This window comes from Pelophylax lessonae (assembly GCF_965119305.1).
Source record: "Pelophylax lessonae genome assembly, chromosome: 5".
Taxonomy (NCBI): Eukaryota; Metazoa; Chordata; class Amphibia; order Anura; family Ranidae; genus Pelophylax; species Pelophylax lessonae.
In genome coordinates, this window is record NC_138772.1 from 111,631,517 (window position 1) to 111,652,396 (window position 20,880).

Here is a 20,880-nt window from a genome sequence, read left to right on the forward strand (position 1 = left end):
CGGGCTTCGGCTGTTTGACTGGCCGAGCCATGATATCACTCAATCACGTGCATGGGAGTCACACTCATGACACGGCTCTCTCAATGCATGTCGCCAGCTTCTGTTCTAGTAAATCTCTCCTAAACGGTGCACATTTAGTAGATATTTACTGTAACTACAGATAAGCCTTATTTAGGCTTATCTGTAGGTACAAGAAACAATAGGGACTTTAGTACCACTTTACCGTGATCTTGTCACTACAGGATTAAAACCACAAAAAAAAAAATTGTACTATAAAAGGAAATTAGACCGTACTTACCTTTCCAGCAGCTCATGTCTTGGAAATGCACTGCAACACTGCTCCTCAACCTCTGCAAGTACTTTAACAGTCAGATGGACCAAATGCCTGTATCCCCCACTGCACTCAGTGGTTCCTCCCACTAGCGTGTATGTCCTGTAGTGAGGTACTAAGCAGCATGACGAACCACATCATGCAGCGGGAGTAGAAGGTATTCCACTCACCTGAAGGAGTACCTGCAGTGGCCAAGATGCATCATCACTGTGTTTCAAGACAAAGGCCATTGGAAAGGTAAATATTTAGTGCTGCTTCTTTTTACAGGTATCAGTTTTGCTATTTTAAGTTAGTAGTGACAGAATCACTTTAATAAAATAGTTTATTTTTTTTAATCAAACTTACCAGATGATTTACCGGTTCAGCTAATTTGTTTACTTTATGTTATCTAAGATTAAATTTTTTCTCCATGTTCTTTATTTTCAGGGTCTGGGGTTATATGCTGCTAGAGATATTGAAAAGCACACTATGGTGATTGAGTACATTGGAACCATAATACGCAATGAAGTAGCCAATAGAAAAGAGAAGCTGTATGAATCTCAGGTATACTATCTATGTAAAGTAGTTTTAAGTAAATCTTAAACCAGTGCTTTGAAATCACTCTTGGCATCATGCAAGTAAAACCTGATTGATGCATGTTTTACCACAAACAACTTTCTCAAACACGTTTTTACTCATGTTTCCCAGTGATCACTTGACCACTATTGCACAGCTTCTCTGTCTGCAGGGCCAGGGTTAAGAGATAGGAGAACCATGGGATGTCTCTGCATAGGCAAAGACTTCGGCTTCCATATTCATGTGCTGCACTGTGAGGAAATGCCCTCCATAAAGCATAACAGAAGAATGCAGGTAGCGTGGGCAGGGCTGATAAGCCAGCTGAGCATTGACTGCAGGCGCATTGGTGGGGCATTTGTAGTCCTGCACATGGCAGTGTGAGAACACTACTGCTGTATTGAAGATGCAGTGGTTTAGCATTGTCATCCTGTAGCGCAGGGGTCTTCAAACTATGGCCCTCCAGTTGTTCAGGAACTACAGTTCCCATCATGCCTAGTCATTTCTGTGAATCTCAGAGTTTTACAATGCCTCATGGGATGTGTAGTTTCGCAACAGCCGGAGGGCCGTAGTTTGAGGATCCCTGCTGTAGCAGGAAGCCAAATGGGCAGTCCACTAACTGGCAGGATCTCCAGTTAAGAACTGGGAAAAAGTACTTCACACACTTAAATTAATTTGGAACTCCAATCACAAATGTTTGCTGCATTATATAATACATGTTCAAATTTAGATTTACACTTTAAAACTAAAAAAAAGTGTCCTTCCATGTACTTGAAAGGAGTGGAGATGAATAATGTATCTATAGGAGATTCATTACAGTTTTATGATCTGTATATTTAGTAGTATTTCAGTATTCATTCTAAACAAAAAAACAACAGGACAGAGCGCACAACCACCCTAGTGTATCACCGTTTATTGATAGATTATGAAGCCATAAAATCAGGTACTCAAGCATAGAAGGTATCATGCACAAAGATGTTATCCCCGATATGACATAGGCAGAGCACTCTCCTCTCTGTACCACCGGCTCGGCTGCTCGTCCTGCACTGTCGGACCTTGACTTCCGGAGTGAGCCTTCTGCCTCGGACTGTGTGTAGTGCGCTTGCGCAAGGTCCGGCCGTCGCCGCACACACTCTGCAGGGCTGGATCGAGTAGCCGCTCAGTGGAGATGCCAATGCGAATGGACAGAGGGGAGATCCTCGATCGGGTCCCTAAGCATGACACCACAAAAGTTGCCAAGGACTACACTTTTTGGAGGCGTGGCCTCCTTCAGGTCTCAACCCCCTAAAAATTGCCCTTACATTTATATAGCAATGTAGCGGCTCCTCCCCTCAAAATTTCTTAAAGGGAAATGGCCGCAAATATCTCATTATCAGGGGCAATTAAAAGAAAGCAAGTAAAAACATATTCTAACTTAAATTATCATATCAGAACATGTAAACAAATATGAATCTCAATTATAAAAAGAATAAATAAAATATTTTGCAATATAAAATTCATTACACTGTAGAAACAGCTCAGAAAAAAAAAAAAAAAAGGCAGATGTAATATACCTCAAAATGAATCCTAAAACAATACATGTGCGCATGTGTCTCAACACGCACCTGCATATAAACACTAGGTGCGTAAAAGAATCACACATATATATTTAAAAAGAAAATACTTTAAAAAATATTCTCTAAAAAATATTTTTCAAAAAACATTTTTTAAAAGATTAAATGAGAATGCCAACCTCCAATTCCTCATTCAAACCCTCGGGGGACATGGAATTAAGTGTAAAGATCCAATATGTTTCGCGCATACATAGACGTGAAAATCTTTCGCCTTCCAATAGTGTTATAGGGATGGCCTCAATGCCAAACCACTCCAATCCCTCCGTACTGCCCCCATGTACTTGGTAAAAATGGCAAGGGACACTATGCTTATCTTTCTTTTTGTTCTAGAAGCCGGCGATGCTCACCAAACCTGGTTCTCATAGCCCTGACTGTTCTGCCCACGTAGAACAATCCACATGGGCACCGCAGACCATATACAACAAATTTGCGTACTGCAGCAAATGAACTGTTGGATGTTAAATGTCCGCCCGTCTTTATTAGTGAAGTTCTTTTTCCCATGGTGCATGAAAACGCAGGCCATGCACCTCCTAAGTCTACATCTTTAGGAGCCTACCATATTCAGAGACTGAGGGATATTTTTTACTAACTGTTGTTTTTTATTTGGCTAGGTGCCACAATATTTCTAATACTTCTAGCCCGCTTAAAGACCACCTTAGGTTGTATTCATTCTAAACCCATCTTTGCCTGAAACTTTTGTTGCAGAATCGTGGTGTGTATATGTTCCGTATGGACAATGAACATGTAATTGATGCCACATTAACTGGAGGACCTGCAAGGTTTGTAATACATTAAGTACAGTTTTCTAGCTCTTTGGTACTCTTTGCTTTGCAGTAAAGCTACCTTTGTTCTAAATAGTAATGCAGAAACGCAATGTTTGGCTGCGCTGTGCATTTTTGACATGTTAAAATACTGAAAATGTATTTGCCATCACAAAACAAGGTATCATGAGTTATATCTCAGCCATATAGTGTTTTACATATAATTTAATCATTAAAGTATCTCTAAAGCACTGTGTATGATAAACAAATTAAATTTTTTTCTCTTTTTTTTCATAAATGACCATTTTCACATTTTTTCCCTCTCCCTTTGCATCTCAGTGCTTCTGATCTTGTCCAACCACTTTAGTTTAGCCACTTCTGACTACATGCTTTTACTCAAGCATTGGCTGCGCATCAGTTTCCTAATGGTGGCAAAAGTAAACAGTGCCTGCAAAATCAATAAAATAGGTGCAATCAGCGCTACCCACAACTCCGTGTTCCCTATACCAAATTGCGTCACACCATATATACATTAAAATTTATATACAAAAACTCTAGTGCTAGTAAAATGTAATGTGCTCAAAAAATCATTCAGTTGCCGCTGAACACTAAGTGATTTCACTACACCAAAAACCTTATATGTAACTCAAAAAGTGCAGCGCTACTGAATAATAAACTTATAGTACTCCTTCCTTCCCTTCTGGAATAGAGCAATCTTTTCTAAACAAAGTTTCTCATACGAACCACATGAAATAGAAACGCAACTGCATAGTACAGTTTATTAAAAAGCCCCCTTATTTCAAACCACTTACAAGAAATATAGTACAAAATCGCTCATATAAAAACCTGTCAGCTAGCTCACCCCTCCGCTCTGCTCACAAGGGGCTACGTGACATCAGCTGGCTGGGCTCTTCCTCCTATACGCATGTTGTCCTGTGATTGGGCTTCTTCAGTAGGGTTGAGCAGCCGCCCAACCCGACCCCTCTAATCAGCGACTGTTGTTTTGGCAACCTACTAAGTGTCTCCTCAGCAATCCAGGCTCCGTGTGCACCTATCCACTTCCTGTGAACAACGGAAATAACAATATACCAAATTCTACACTCTGGTACCCTCTCTGCGCACCTACTATTTCATAATGCCATTATGTGCACAACAGAGTCCTCTAAACTGCCTTAGATCCTACTCAGTTACATTCTAAAATATATTCGTAACCATGTACTCACATTAAATACATTTTCCATTCCAATATGATATATTCCTCCCTATCTGAAAATATTTTCTCTCTTTCATTTGACGGACACAGCTTCTGGTATTCTTAACCATCGGGTTATACTGCCCCCTACAGGAGTAGGACACTAGGCAGAAAAAAATTCTGCTACACCCATGGGCAGTCCCAGGGTGGGTATACTCCCTCTTTCTGCTATAGACAGTTTTTTTTCTGCCTAGTCAGGAGTAAGTTCCTTGCTGAGATCTTTGGTCCTGGCAAAATTTTTTGTTAGATGGAAAATTTTTTCCTTCTGGATTTTTCCTGTGAGATCTACAATCAACTGCCAGACTGGGCGACGGGCTGGATAATCTAGATCCAGCGGACACCCCAGTCTTGCCAGTGAGCGGGCGCCGGCCTCAGATCCGCACTATGTCGGCCGTGATATAGCCCCAGAGGACGGGGGCTGGCCCTGCAAGTTAAATGTCTCCTGGCCTCGGCCTGAGTCGCAGCGTTCCTGGAGAGGAAAATCTGTCTGGAGCGGTGCCCACATGGTTCCTGATATGGTGAGTAGCTGTCCCCCCCTCTTCCCCTAGAGGGTTTTGTGGTGGACGTGGGCCCCTCCATGTGAAGGTCGGACCCCCGGGTTCTCCTGCTTCCTTGCACCCTCACCCCCTCCACTATTGGGGGGTCTGTATTGGTGGTCTGGACACCCCCTGGGGTGGGGGCCATGCTGACAATGGGCGACCGGACGATCAGCTGTGGGGGGGGGGGTATACCTGGTGGGGGCTCCTGCCAGGACCCCTGTCCTGCCTTGTGCCTGTCCTGTGGCTAGGGATACCTCCTGGGTCCCTGAGAGCCTTGTGGTGCCGCCATTTTCTTGCAGCCCATAGGCTACAATGCAGGGCGGCCATTTTGCAGTGGTTTGCCAATGAAAAGTGGGGCCCCGAGGGCGGCATTTTCACAGTGGAAGCCCCCCATCGTCCCCTAGTGCTGACTCCTGGATGTTTTTTCACTTCCTGATCGCATACACGTGCAGTGCTGATTCTCGTGGCGACTAGCGGTGCCTGGTTCTGTGGGTGGCGAGTCTGGTGGGTCCTCTCCCTCTCTGCTAAAGGGTTGATTGGTGCTACCAGCGCAGTGGGGGTGTCCCTTAGCATTGTTTTTACACTTATTCTGTGGGTCCCCCTGGTGGCTAATGGAGTCTTTGTAGCACGTCTCCCTACCTGATACCCTCTCTGAGGCTGCAGCGCCTTCCGGGTCCCGACCATCCCTCCATTCACCGACAACGGTCCCTGAGTCCCTTGTATCCCGGGTGGAGGTGGCTTTCGGACCACGGGCTAGCAAAAAGTGCCCCTCGCCTTCCCCTGTCTCATCTGTTTCATCAGATCCTGAATCTGATTTGGCCACCGCAGATGTGGGTCACCTTAATGGGTCTGCAACCACGTGCCCTGAATACTCAGATAGTGAGGATGATTGCTCCACGTCTGCAACCGTGCATGAAAAGGGCGCTGGTGGACGCACTGATTTGTATTTGTGCTTGAGCCTCTAAAAATGAGGGACACAGTTGCGACTGCAACAGGGGCGCAGGTTCCCTTGGCACTCACAAACTACCCAGAACGGCAAAAGGTGTTTCCCTTTCCCCACCTATTTTGACAGAATTGACGCGTCCCCTTGGGGTCCCTAAGCGGTTTGCTAGGCAATACCCCTATGAAGAGTCCCTTTTTTAAAAAGCGGTCTGTTCCACCGGTGGTGGACCCTCCGGTTTTCCAGGTTAAGCAAAGCAACCAGGATTCCGGTTGAAGAGTCTCCGGCCTTCAGGACCTATCTGACAAAAAAGGAGAGGCTTACAGAGGCTGTGGCCCACAGTAAGTTCACCCTGGCTCTGCATTGACGCCGGTGTTCACCATTGCCCTGGTGTTGCAAACTGACTGAGTGGGCTAAGCTTTTGCGCCGTGACCTACTGGGAGAACAGCTCCCACCTGCCTTTGCTGAGCTGGCGGACCAGCTGGTCCAGGGGCTTCAGTTTATCTGTGCTGCATCTTTGGATGCGGCTCCCCTAGTGGCTCGGCTCTCTGTTTCGGCAGTGATCCTTGGCTAACATGCTGGACCAGACTTTATTTAAAAAAAAAAAAACCTGGCTGTTCGCCTGTTTGGAGCTACCCTGGATGACATTAAGGGTCTCACAAAGGGAAAGAGTACCTTTCTTCCACAGGCTACTAAGGGCAAAGAATACAGAAATAATTGACAGATGCTGGACCAGCGCTATTAAACCCACAGTGTGAGGGGAAAATTTTAAAAATGAATGTAAACAATAGATATAAAAGCAGATATAAAGAATCAAAAAATATTGATAAACACAATGATAAATGTTTCAGGTGTATATAGATGCAAAGTCCACGGAGTAGAGTCTATGTACAGATGGATGGCTGGGTGGCCGCCGGCTCTATCAGAGTTAGGAGGAGACTCTGTGCATGGTAGATAAATAAAAGAGAGAGAACAGAGCAGCGCCACCTGAGTGTAGTATTAAAACAATACTTTATTCGCATAAAAGGTAATGCACTCACATGAGTGATAGGAAAGCAGGCTTTACAGCAAGTCATCCGATCCACTGCAGGGGAGGCAGGAGAGGTGTAGACAGCCCTGGGTCCTGGCTGTGTCAGTGGCTTCTGGCACTTCTTGGCGTCACAGCTTCTCCCTAATCACATCCGGTGGATGCGGGGTGGTGCTAGCGTTCGAGGCATGCATGCCTCTTCGTCAGGCATTGTAAGGGCAAGGACCCTCGTCGCAGATGTGGGCCCTCCTTTTCCTGATGGATCCAAGCAAACTTGGTCTGGCAAGTCGAAAGCAGGCTTCCCCGACCCACAGACAAGGCTCCTTCAGCATGAAGGTGCACCCCCACCCGTATCTGGGGTGGGGGGACGTCTTCACTGGTTACTGGACCTGTGGACTTCCCTGGTACATGACAAGTAGGTCCACAAAGTCATACGATCCGGATACAAGATCGAGTTTCGTGCTCACCCCCAGGAAAGGTTCTTTCCTTCCAACATGCAATTGTCCCCAGTCCACTTACAGAGTATACCCTGTTTAGAGCAATGCAAGATCTTTGCTTCAAGGGGTGATTGTCCTGGTTCTGATTGCGGAATGTTTTTTAGGGGTTTTTACTCAACCTTTTTACATTTCCCAGGAAGGAGAACAAGGTGCATCCAATTGTGGACCTCAAGGCGCTGAACTGCTTGTGTGGGTACAGAAGTTCAGGATGGAGTCCTTTTGCACAGTGGTGGCTTCCCGGCATCAGGGGAATTTTCTTGCCTCCATAGACATCAAAGATGCCTATCCTCACATTCCAATATGTGTTGGTCTTCACCGCTTCCTCCGCTTTTCAGTGGGAGAGGAACATTTTCAGTTTGGTGCATTACCATTTGGTCTCGCCTCCACTCCCCGGGTCTTCACTACAGTGTTGGCCCCGGTACTGGTAATGTTATGCCAGCGAGTGATCGCAGTCCTGGGCTATTTATCATTCTCTTCTGTGAGCAGAGCCGCCTTCTGCGCTGGCGGAAAACCTGGCGATCACCATACGACCTCTGAAGGAGTTTGGCGGGATTCTGAATGTTGGGAAGTAAGCCTTTGTCCCTTCCATGAAACTAGACTATCTGGGGCTGACCCTGGACTCGGCCTTATAGTATTGCTTCCTCCGGAAAAACTTTAGACACTGCAGGTTGCAGTCTCCTGCTGACCAGCAGATGATCGTCCTTCTGGACTTGTATGCTTTTACTGGGCCTGATGGTGTCAATGTTCAGGACGATCTGGTTTGTGTAGTTTCATGCGGGGTCCCTGCAACGGGAGAGTCTCATCATATGGGTTAAGAATCCGCAGTCTCTGGACAACCAAATCCAGCTGAGTCGGGGTACGAGAGAGTCCCTGATTTGGTGGCTTAGTTTACCGATGCTTCGGCAAGGCAAGATCCTTCCTACCTTTTGTGTTGGACAGTGGTCACCACGAATGACTTCAGCAGAAGTTCTGCTCAAGAATCCAGACTACTGCTCAATGTCCTGAGTTACGTGCAATCCGGCTGTGCCTGGAATATTGGATGGATCGTCTACAAGGCTGTCCAGTGCGCATTCAATCAGACAATGCCACGGCTGTGGCTTATGTCAATCTCCAAGGAGGCACAAGAAGTGTCCTGATGGCTCTGGAGGTAGCCGCCATTCTCAGGTGGGCAGAATCTTTTAGTTCCAGCCCTCCCTGACATTCACTTTCCGTGAGTAGAACATTGGCAGGAGAATTACCTCAGTTGGCAAGCGTTAGACCAGGGGGAATGGTCTCTTCATCCAGAAGTGTTACCTCAGTTGTGTCTCCGGTGGGGCATCCCCGAGGTGGCTCTGTTGGCATTTCAGTTCAAAAGTAAGGTACATAAGTTTGTGGCTCGGTCACTGGCTCCCCTGGGAAGCCACAGACGCGCTGGAGGCCCCCGTGGGGTCAGTATCATCTGATTTTCGTCTTCACTCCTCTCAAGCTTCTGTCAAGACTTCTACAGGCTCGATGCCGGTCATTTTAGTGGCCCTGGACTAGCCCAGCCTTGTACACTTCCTCTCAGGGAGGATCTTCTGTCTGAAGAGCCAATCTTCCAGCCTGCTTAAGTCGATGGCTTGGCTGTTGAAAGCCAGGTGCTGAAGGATAGGGGATTGTCTGAATCTGTGATTCCTATGCTGTTAAAAGCCAGGAAATCTACTTCTACCATCGTATGTGGCAGACTTACATTGCGTGGTGTGAATCCCTTGGGGACTCTCCTCTTTCTTTTTCGGTGGTTTGGATCTTCACCTTCTTTTAACGGGGGGGGGGGGGGGTTTGAACAGAAGTCGGCCTTGAGTACTATCAAGGGCCAGGTGTCTGCCTTGGCATTTTTTCTTCCAACAACCCTTGGCTACATCTCTGCTGTGTACCTCTCTTCAGGGTGTTTGGCACTTGGTCCCTCCAGTGTGGTCTCCTTTGTCACCTTGGGACCTTAAATTTTGGTAATTTCTGTTCTCCAGAAGTCTCCTTTTGAATATCTTCCGGAGTTTCCCTTGCCTACGCTGTCCCAGACAGTGGCCTTTTTGGCGGCGATCACCTCTGCGCGCTGGGTGTTGGACCGGTTATCCTGTCGTCCACCTTATCTGCTGATTCACAGGGATAAGGTGGGCCTTTTCTCCTGTCTGTCATTCCTTCCTAAGGTGGGCTCTGATTTTTATTCAGATATATACATTGTGTTGCCTTCCCTGTGTCCTAGGCCTAAACATCCGAAGGAAACTGCCTTGCATGCCATGGATGTGGTCCGGGCAATTAGAGTGTACCTGGCAGCTACGGAGTCTTTCAGGAAGTCAGACTGTCTATTTGTGCTGACGGATGGCCTCAAGGGTTATCCGCTTCCTCTGCGACCATTTTTAGATGGAATAGGCCTGAACCACCATCTCTCTGAGCCATCAGGAGGTCAGATTTCTCCTTTCCCTGTCTGAGCGCACTCTACTAGAGCGCTTATTGCCTCCTGGGCCTTCCGTCATCAGGTGTCAGTGACGCAGGTTTGCAAGGCGGCCACTTGGTCGTCGTGCACATTTTTACAAAGTTTTATAAAGTGGATGTGTTGGCATCTGCGGATGCTTCCCTTGGCTGCAAGGTTTTGCAGGCTGCTGTTTAAGAGGACCTGATCCTCTTTGAGGGTGTATTGTTTTTTCAAGTGGGCTCCAGTTTGGTTGAGCCCCTGTTGCCTGGTTGGCTAATGTTTAGCCTTGGGAATTTTTTTGCTGTTTCCCACCCCTCATGTTTAACACTGCTTTGGGACGTCCCAATAGTTAAGAATACCAGAAGCTGTGTCCGTCAGTGAACGAAAGAGAAAATTGAATTTTTGGTTTGCCGTAAAATCCATTTCTCTGCTGTTCAATGACTAACACAGCACCCACGCCTCTGTGGAGTTACAATTCTTCTGACACTGCTCGTAACAAAACTGAGTTACTCTAGCAGGGAGATGGAGTATACCCCCTCGGACTGCCCATGTGTGTAGCCTGAAGATTTTTCTGCCTAGTGTCCTACTCCTGTAGGGGGCAGTATAACCCAATGGTTAAGAATAGGGTTGAGCGAACACCTAGATGTCCGTGTTCGACGGGTTCGGCCGAACTTTTAAAAAAAGTCCGGGTCCGTGTCCCGGACTTTTACCGAACTTTTCCCGGACACCGAACCCCATTGAAGTCAATGGGGACCCGAACTTTAAGGCACTAAAATGGCTCTAAAACACCAAAGGAAAGGGCTAGAGTGCTGCAAATGGCAGCAAAACGTAATTAAGAGCATGGCAAGTGCTCTGCAAACAAATGTGGATAGGGAAATAACTTAAAACAACAAAAAAAAAACAGAAAAATAAAACAATGTTCTTCTTCATCTCTGAAGGACGAGGCCCATATGGAGTAGGAGGGAGGTTGAGGTGGTGGTGGATGTGGCGGTGACATAGGCGTGCGCACAGGGTGTGCTGGGTGTGCCTGGGCACACCCTAATCACCTAGGGCACATAGCATTGCCAGTGAGGAGATGGGAAAGATCTCCCTGGGACCTGCTCTGCTCTATTTCTCCTTGCCTACAGGTACATGGCCCCGATACATTATTCTCCCTGCTGGCAAACACATGCATGTGTATTTCAACTTTGGGGTGCACACCTTAATGCAATAGGCTGCGCACACCTATGGGCGGTGTAGGTGGAAGCGGCGGTGGAGGAGGACCAGGGCCGGATTAACAGCATCATGGGCTTGGTGCTGAGGATTTTGAAGGGCCTTAAGGGCCGTGCCTTGCCATGCACCCAGAGGAGGAAGGGTGCAGCCATGCATGCCTAATTCAACATGGGATGCTGTCTCTGAAGCCCATAAACACATCCATGCATCGCCAACTGTCCCTCCTTGTCCGGCCTTCACGCTGTGTGGGGAGGTTCTGAGGGTGCTGCCTGGGGAAGCGAGCATAGAAGCCAGACTTCTGTGTTTACAAGTGACAGAAGAGCGGTAACAGTGAATATGGCCAACCCGGGGCCTATATAAAAGGTAGGGGCCTGGAGCTGCAGCTCCAATAGCCCCTACATTAATCTGGCCCTGAGGAGGAGGACGAGGTAGCCAACACTGCTTCTTTTCAAAAATTTTAAATGAGGGTACACCCCAAAAGAGTGAGAAAGAGCAAAAATGGAACAATGGGTGGGTAAGGTCGGTATCCATTGCTATTCTGCATAAGGTACGGAAAAGTCCCGTGGGATCCATGCCTGGTTCATTTTAATGAACGTGAGCTTGTCCACATTGTCTCTGGACAGGCGGCTGCGCTTGTCTGTTATAACGCCCCCAGCCGTGCTAAATACCCGTTCAGATAATACACTGGCTGCAGGGCACGCCAGCACCTCCAAGGCGTAAAGGGCAAGCTCAAGCCATGTGCCCAATTTGGAGACCCAGAAGTTGAAGGGGGCAGACCCGTCATTCACTACATGTAGGCGTGTGCACACATACTGCTCCACTATGTTGGTAAAATGCTGCCTCCTGCTAAGACGTTCCATCTGAGCTGCTGGTGCTGCTGTTTGTTGTGGCGTGCTGACAAAGCTTTTCCACATTTCGGCCATGCTAACCCTGCCTTCTGAGGTGCTGGCGGTGCCCTGGTTGCGTTGGCGACCTCCTCCTCCTCCTCCTCTGCCTTGTGCTTCCACTGTGGCCCCGCTGTCAGATGGGAATGCCAGCAGCATGGCGTCTACCAGCGTGCGCTTGTACTCGCGCATCTTGCGATCGCGCTCCAGTGAGTGAATTAAGGACGGTACGTTGTCCTTGTAACGGGGATCCAGCAGCGTGGCCACCCAGTAATCAGCACAAGTTAGAATGTGGGCAACTCGGCGGTCGTTGTGGAGACACTGCAGCATGTAATCGCTCATGTGTGCCAGGCTGCCCAGAGGCAACGAAAGGCTGTCCTCTGTGGGAGGTGTATCGTCCGTGTCCTCTGTATCCCCCCAGCCACGCACCAGTGATGGCCATGAGCTGGCCTGGGTGCCACCCTGCTGTGAACATGGTTCCATCTCCTCCTCCAGCTCCTCCTCCTCCTCATCCTCCTCATCCTCCAGAACTGTGCCCCTGCTAGACAATTGCGTCCCTGGCGTTTGCGTGTGCAGGAACCCACCCTCGGAGCCCCTTGCGAATGACTGCCCTGAAAGCCTTGGAAATGTTACCTCTTCATCCTCCTCCTCCTCCTCATCCTGTGCCACATCCTCTTCCATCATCGCCCGAATTGTTTTTTCAAGGAGGCATAGAAGTGGGATAGTTAAGCTGAGAACGGCGTCATTGCCACTGGCCATGTTGGTGGAGTACTCAAAACAGCGCAACAAGGCACACAGGTCTCGCATGGAGGCCCAGTTAAATTAAATAGCGGAATAGAAAATATGATCCAAAAAAAGTGTATGTATATCACACGTACACAACCACACTGGGCCCCAATTACTATTGTTTGTACCCCTAAAAGGCTAGATGAGGAGTAGGGGGAGTATGGAACAGGCAGCACCCTCAAACCTTCAGAAGTATGAGATGAACCCCAACAACTTGGAAAGGTGGATCTCTCTCACACGTACCGACACAGACTATCCCGCAATTCAATTGATCCTCAAAGGTTTTTATTGAATAGCGGAATAGGAAATATGATCAAAAAAAGTGTATGTATCTCGCACGTACACAACCACACTAGGCCCCAATTACTATTGTTTGTACCCCTAAAAGGCTAGATGAGGAGTAGGGGGGGTATGGAACAGGCAGCACCCTCAAACCTTCAGAAGTATGAGATGAACCCCAACAACTTGGAAAGGTGGATCTCTCTCACACGTACCGACACAGACTATCCCCCAATTTAACTGATCCCCAAAGGTTTTTGATTAAATAGCGGAATAGAAAATATGATCCCAAAAAAGTGTATGTATATCACACGTACACAACCACACTGGGCCCCAATTACTATTGTTTGTACCCCTAAAAGGCTAGATGAGGAGTAGGGGGAGTATGGAACAGGCAGCACCTTCAAACCTTCAGAAGTATGAGATGAACCCCAACAACTTGGAAAGGTGGATCTCTCTCACACGTACCAACACAGACTATCCCCCAATTTAACTGATCCCCAAAGGTTTTTGATTAAATAGCGGAATAGAAAATATGATCCAAAAAAAGTGTATGTATATCACACGTACACAACCACACTAGGCCCCAATTACTATTGTTTGTACCCCTAAAAGGCTAGATGAGGAGTAGGGGGAGTATGGAACAGGCAGCACCCTCAAACCTTCAGAAGTATGAGATGAACCCCAACAACTTGGAAAGGTGGATCTCTCTCACACGTACCGACACAGACTATCCCGCAATTCAATTGATCCTCAAAGGTTTTTATTGAATAGCGGAATAGGAAATATGATCAAAAAAAGTGTATGTATCTCGCACGTACACAACCACACTAGGCCCCAATTACTAGTTTGTACCCCTAAAAGGCTAGATGAGGAGTAGGGGGGGTATGGAACAGGCAGCACCCTCAAACCTTCAGAAGTATGAGATGAACCCCAACAACTTGGAAAGGTGGATCTCTCTCACACGTACCGACACAGACTATCCCCCAATTTAACTGATCCCCAAAGGTTTTTGATTAAATAGCGGAATAGAAAATATGATCCCAAAAAAGTGTATGTATATCACACGTACACAACCACACTGGGCCCCAATTACTATTGTTTGTACCCCTAAAAGGCTAGATGAGGAGTAGGGGGAGTATGGAACAGGCAGCACCCTCAAACCTTCAGAAGTATGAGATGAACCCCAACAACTTGGAAAGGTGGATCTCTCTCACACGTACCGACACAGACTATCCCACAATTCAATTGATCCTCAAAGGTTTTTATTGAATAGCGGAATAGGAAATATGATCAAAAAAAGTGTATGTATCTCGCACGTACACAACCACACTAGGCCCCAATTACTATTGTTTGTACCCCTAAAAGGCTAGATGAGGAGTAGGGGGGGTATGGAACAGGCAGCACCCTCAAACCTTCAGAAGTATGAGATGAACCCCAACAACTTGGAAAGGTGGATCTCTCTCACACGTACCGACACAGACTATCCCCCAATTTAACTGATCCCCAAAGGTTTTTGATTAAATAGCGGAATAGAAAATATGATCCCAAAAAAGTGTATGTATATCACACGTACACAACCACACTGGGCCCCAATTACTATTGTTTGTACCCCTAAAAGGCTAGATGAGGAGTAGGGGGAGTATGGAACAGGCAGCACCCTCAAACCTTCAGAAGTATGAGATGAACCCCAACAACTTGGAAAGGTGGATCTCTCTCACACGTACCAACACAGACTATCCCCCAATTTAACTGATCCCCAAAGGTTTTTGATTAAATAGCGGAATAGAAAATATGATCCAAAAAAAGTGTATGTATATCACACGTACACAACCACACTAGGCCCCAATTACTATTGTTTGTACCCCTAAAAGGCTAGATGAGGAGTAGGGGGAGTATGGAACAGGCAGCACCCTCAAACCTTCAGAAGTATGAGATGAACCCCAACAACTTGGAAAGGTGGATCTCTCTCACACGTACCGACACAGACTATCCCGCAATTCAATTGATCCTCAAAGGTTTTTATTGAATAGCGGAATAGGAAATATGATCAAAAAAAGTGTATGTATCTCGCACGTACACAACCACACTAGGCCCCAATTACTATTGTTTGTACCCCTAAAAGGCTAGATGAGGAGTAGGGGGGGTATGGAACAGGCAGCACCCTCAAACCTTCAGAAGTATGAGATGAACCCCAACAACTTGGAAAGGTTTATCTCTCTCACACGTTCCGACACAGACTATCCCCCAATTTAACTGATCCCCAAAGGTTTTTGATTAAATAGCGGAATAGAAAATATGATCCCAAAAAAGTGTATGTATATCACACGTACACAACCACACTGGGCCCCAATTACTATTGTTTGTACCCCTAAAAGGCTAGATGAGGAGTAGGGGGGAGTATGGAACAGGCAGCACCCTCAAACCTTCAGAAGTATGAGATGAACCCCAACAACTTGGAAAGGTGGATCTCTCTCACACGTACCAACACAGACTATCCCCCAATTTAACTGATCCCCAAAGGTTTTTGATTAAATAGCGGAATAGAAAATATGATCCAAAAAAAGTGTATGTATATCACACGTACACAACCACACTAGGCCCCAATTACTATTGTTTGTACCCCTAAAAGGCTAGGAGTAGGGGGAGTATGGAACAGGCAGCACCCTCAAACCTTCAGAAGTATGAGATGAACCCCAACAACTTGGAAAGGTGGATCTCTCTCACACGTACCAACACAGACTATCCCCCAATTTAACTGATCCCCAAAGGTTTTTGATTAAATAGCGGAATAGAAAATATGATCCCAAAAAAGTGTATGTATATCACACGTACACAACCACACTAGGCCCCAATTACTATTGTTTGTACCCCTAAAAGGCTAGGAGTAGGGGGAGTATGGAACAGGCAGCACCCTCAAACCTTCAGAAGTATGAGATGAACCCCAACAACTTGGAAAGGTGGATCTCTCTCACACGTACCAACACAGACTATCCCCCAATTTAACTGATCCCCAAAGGTTTTTGATTAAATAGCGGAATAGAAAATATGATCCCAAAAAAGTGTATGTATATCACACGTACACAACCACACTAGGCCCCAATTACTATTGTTTGTACCCCTAAAAGGCTAGGAGTAGGGGGAGTATGGAACAGGCAGCACCCTCAAACCTTCAGAAGTATGAGATGAACCCCAACAACTTGGAAAGGTGGATCTCTCTCACACGTACCAACACAGACTATCCCCCAATTTAACTGATCCCCAAAGGTTTTTGATTAAATAGCGGAATAGAAAATATGATCCCAAAAAAGTGTATGTATATCACACGTACACAACCACACTAGGCCCCAATTACTATTGTTTGTACCCCTAAAAGGCTAGGAGTAGGGGGAGTATGGAACAGGCAGCACCCTCAAACCTTCAGAAGTATGAGATGAACCCCAACAACTTGGAAAGGTGGATCTCTCTCACACGTACCAACACAGACTATCCCCCAATTTAACTGATCCCCAAAGGTTTTTGATTAAATAGCGGAATAGAAAATATGATCCCAAAAAAGTGTATGTATATCACACGTACACAACCACACTAGGCCCCAATTACTATTGTTTGTACCCCTAAAAGGCTAGGAGTAGGGGGAGTATGGAACAGGCAGCACCCTCAAACCTTCAGAAGTATGAGATGAACCCCAACAACTTGGAAAGGTGGATCTCTCTCACACGTACCAACACAGACTATCCCCCAATTTAACTGATCCCCAAAGGTTTTTGATTAAATAGCGGAATAGAAAATATGATCCCAAAAAAGTGTATGTATATCACACGTACACAACCACACTAGGCCCCAATTACTATTGTTTGTACCCCTAAAAGGCTAGGAGTAGGGGGAGTATGGAACAGGCAGCACCCTCAAACCTTCAGAAGTATGAGATGAACCCCAACAACTTGGAAAGGTGGATCTCTCTCACACGTACCAACACAGACTATCCCCCAATTTAACTGATCCCCAAAGGTTTTTGATTAAATAGCGGAATAGAAAATATGATCCCAAAAAAGTGTATGTATATCACACGTACACAACCACACTAGGCCCCAATTACTATTGTTTGTACCCCTAAAAGGCTAGGAGTAGGGGGAGTATGGAACAGGCAGCACCCTCAAACCTTCAGAAGTATGAGATGAACCCCAACAACTTGGAAAGGTGGATCTCTCTCACACGTACCAACACAGACTATCCCCTAATTTAACTGATCCCCAAAGGTTTTTGATTAAATAGCGGAATAGAAAATATGATCCCAAAAAAGTGTATGTATATCACACGTACACAACCACACTAGGCCCCAATTACTATTGTTTGTACCCCTAAAAGGCTAGGAGTAGGGGGAGTATGGAACAGGCAGCACCCTCAAACCTTCAGAAGTATGAGATGAACCCCAACAACTTGGAAAGGTGGATCTCTCTCACACGTACCAACACAGACTATCCCCCAATTTAACTGATCCCCAAAGGTTTTTGATTAAATAGCGGAATAGAAAATATGATCCCAAAAAAGTGTATGTATATCACACGTACACAACCACACTAGGCCCCAATTACTATTGTTTGTACCCCTAAAAGGCTAGGAGTAGGGGGAGTATGGAACAGGCAGCACCCTCAAACCTTCAGAAGTATGAGATGAACCCCAACAACTTGGAAAGGTGGATCTCTCTCACACGTACCAACACAGACTATCCCCCAATTTAACTGATCCCCAAAGGTTTTTGATTAAATAGCGGAATAGAAAATATGATCCCAAAAAAGTGTATGTATATCACACGTACACAACCACACTAGGCCCCAATTACTATTGTTTGTACCCCTAAAAGGCTAGGAGTAGGGGGGAGTATGGAACAGGCAGCACCCTCAAACCTTCAGAAGTATGAGATGAACCCCAACAACTTGGAAAGGTGGATCTCTCTCACACGTACCAACACAGACTATCCCCCAATTTAACTGATCCCCAAAGGTTTTTGATTAAATAGCGGAATAGAAAATATGATCCCAAAAAAGTGTATGTATATCACACGTACACAACCACACTAGGCCCCAATTACTATTGTTTGTACCCCTAAAAGGCTAGGAGTAGGGGGAGTATGGAACAGGCAGCACCCTCAAACCTTCAGAAGTATGAGATGAACCCCAACAACTTGGAAAGGTGGATCTCTCTCACACGTACCAACACAGACTATCCCCCAATTTAACTGATCCCCAAAGGTTTTTGATTAAATAGCGGAATAGAAAATATGATCCCAAAAAAAGTGTATGTATATCACACGTACACAACCACACTAGGCCCCAATTACTATTGTTTGTACCCCTAAAAGGCTAGATGAGGAGTAGGGGGAGTATGGAACAGGCAGCACCCTCAAACCTTCAGAAGTATGAGATTGTGTTCACTGTACCCCACAAAGATTGAGTTCACTGCACCCCACAATGATTGTGTTCACTGCACCCCACAAAGATTGTGTTCACTGTACCCCCCAAAGATTGTGTTCACTGTACCCCCCAAAGATTGTGTTCACTGCACCCCACAAAGATTGTGTTCACTGCACCCCAAAAAGATTGTGTTCACTGCACCCCAAAAAGGATGTTGTTCACTGCACCCCAAAAAGGATGTTGTTCACTCCACCCCAAAAAGATTGTGTTCACTGCACCCCACAAAGATTGTGTTCACTGCACCCCAAAAAGATTGTGTTCACTGCACCCCAAAAATGATTTTGTTCACTGCACCCCAAAAAGGATTTTGTTCACTGCACCCCAAAAAGGATGTTGTTCACTCCACCCCAAAAAGATTGTGTTCACTGCACCCCACAAAGGATTTTGTTCACTGCACCCCAAAAAGATTGTGTTCACTGCACCCCAAAAAGGATGTTGTTCACTGCACCCCAAAAAGGATTTTGTTCACTGCACCCCAAAAAGGATTTTGTTCACTGCACCCCAAAAGGATTGTGTTCACTGCACCCCACAAAGATTGTGTTCACTGCACACCAAAAAGGATTGTGTTCACTGCACCCCAAAAAGATTTTGTTCACTGCACCCCAAAAAGATTGTGTTCACTGCAGCCCAAAAAGATTGTGTTCACTGCAGCCCAAAAAGATTGTGTTCACTGCAGCCCAAAAAGATTGTGTTCACTGCAGCCCAAAAAGATTGTGTTCACTGCAGCCCAAAAAGATTGTGTTCACTGCAGCTCACACACAGAAAAATGGATGTGGATCACTGACACCTGCCTATCTCCAATCCCACACCACACAGCAATATCGATTGTAGTTTGTAGAACACAGTTTCCCTAAAATTCAGCAGACTCTGTCCCTAACAGGATTGAGAAGAGATCGTAGATCAGGATTGAGTGCAGATTCACCCCACCCCCCACACAGCAATATCGATTGTAGTTTGTAGAAGACACTGACCCTATAATTCAGCAGACTCTATCCCTAAAATGCCTACAACTCGCCCTGCCTAAACACTCCGACCTGTCCCTCAATTCTATCCGGACACAAATGGTTTTTTCCTGCCTATCTTTCCCTAATCAGCAGCCAGCACGTTGATGTGTGCTCTGTCCCTGAATCTAAGCAGCATAATGACGCCGCTGCGGCTGCCTCGAACTTATAAAGACTTGGTCACATGCTTCAGACGGCCAATCACAGCTACTGAGACATTTGCAGGCATGGCTGGGATGGCTTAAGGCACACCAGTTAAACGATTGTTGATTGGCTGTTGAAAGCCCACCATGAAAAGAGCGCCAAAGCATGCAAAACCCGGAAATAAAACGACCGAACACGGATTTTTACCCGAACATACAGTAAAGTGTCCGTGTCCGTGTTCGGGTACAAAAAATCCAATTATTCGGTACGAACACGAATAATACAGTCCGTGTTCGCTCAACACTAGTTAAGAATACCAAAAGCTGTGTCCGTTGAACATGAGAGAAATGGATTTTAACTGTAGGTCAAAAATCCCATTATCCCTCACTACCTGAGTGGATTGAGCAGAATAATCGTACTCAATATTCACCCATAATATATTTAATAAACCTATTATACATCCCACATATAAAACTCCATTATTATTATCCTCTATATTAGGTACATTAAAGGATAGGTTTAACAAAAAAAGTGTACATTTTTTTTGCAGGTTAAAAAAATTTGCATTTATTATTTTTTGTTTTAGGAGCCCTAGAGAGTATTGCACCAGTGATCAGCAGATTGCTGATTCCATGCAGGTCTCCTGCAGAATGTCAGTGTAAGCTGTCTGCCCCTACATTGTACAGATAGGTAGTTTCACACTGACAGGCAGAATCAATGCACAGCACAGTGCATTGAGTGCATTGCTCAACAGCACAGTGGTAGTTGGTTGAGAACTACAAGCTGACTGCCGCTAAGGCTGTTGATAGTTGTGTTTCACTCATTCACAGAACACCCGCCCAGCCACGTTTTCTTTAGATGGTGGCAGCGAGTGGGGGGGGATGATTACCCGCTCAATGGCAAAAGGGAGGAACGGGAGGGTGCTGGGGCCTAGACATTGTTAAATGTTAAACCCAGAATATGAATGTAACCTGTTACAAAAGGTGAACCTGTCCCTTTAATCGGTTTGCCTCATTTAACCCACAACAAAGGTACCAATACACTTTGGATAGTACATACATTTTCGAATGACAAAATCAAACCTGCTGCCATTGAGGGCCAATTCACACTGACGTACAGTAAAATGCATGTATATTTCCATCCATTTTAGTCTCACTTTA

At 46.0% G+C, this 20,880-nt stretch overlaps 1 protein-coding gene across 9 annotated transcripts in view; it reads left to right on the forward strand.

Moving 5' to 3' along the window:
• The window catches only part of KMT2C (lysine methyltransferase 2C), a 448,529-nt gene that overhangs the window by 412,395 nt on the left and 15,254 nt on the right, over positions 1-20,880 (forward strand). For all 9 annotated transcript variants that reach the window (XM_082258361.1, XM_082258363.1, XM_082258369.1 and 6 more), the window contains 2 exons: positions 758-874; positions 3,202-3,275. In XM_082258361.1, the coding sequence (XP_082114487.1) occupies positions 758-874; positions 3,202-3,275 (191 nt within the window). The remainder of the gene's footprint in view (positions 1-757; positions 875-3,201; positions 3,276-20,880) is intronic.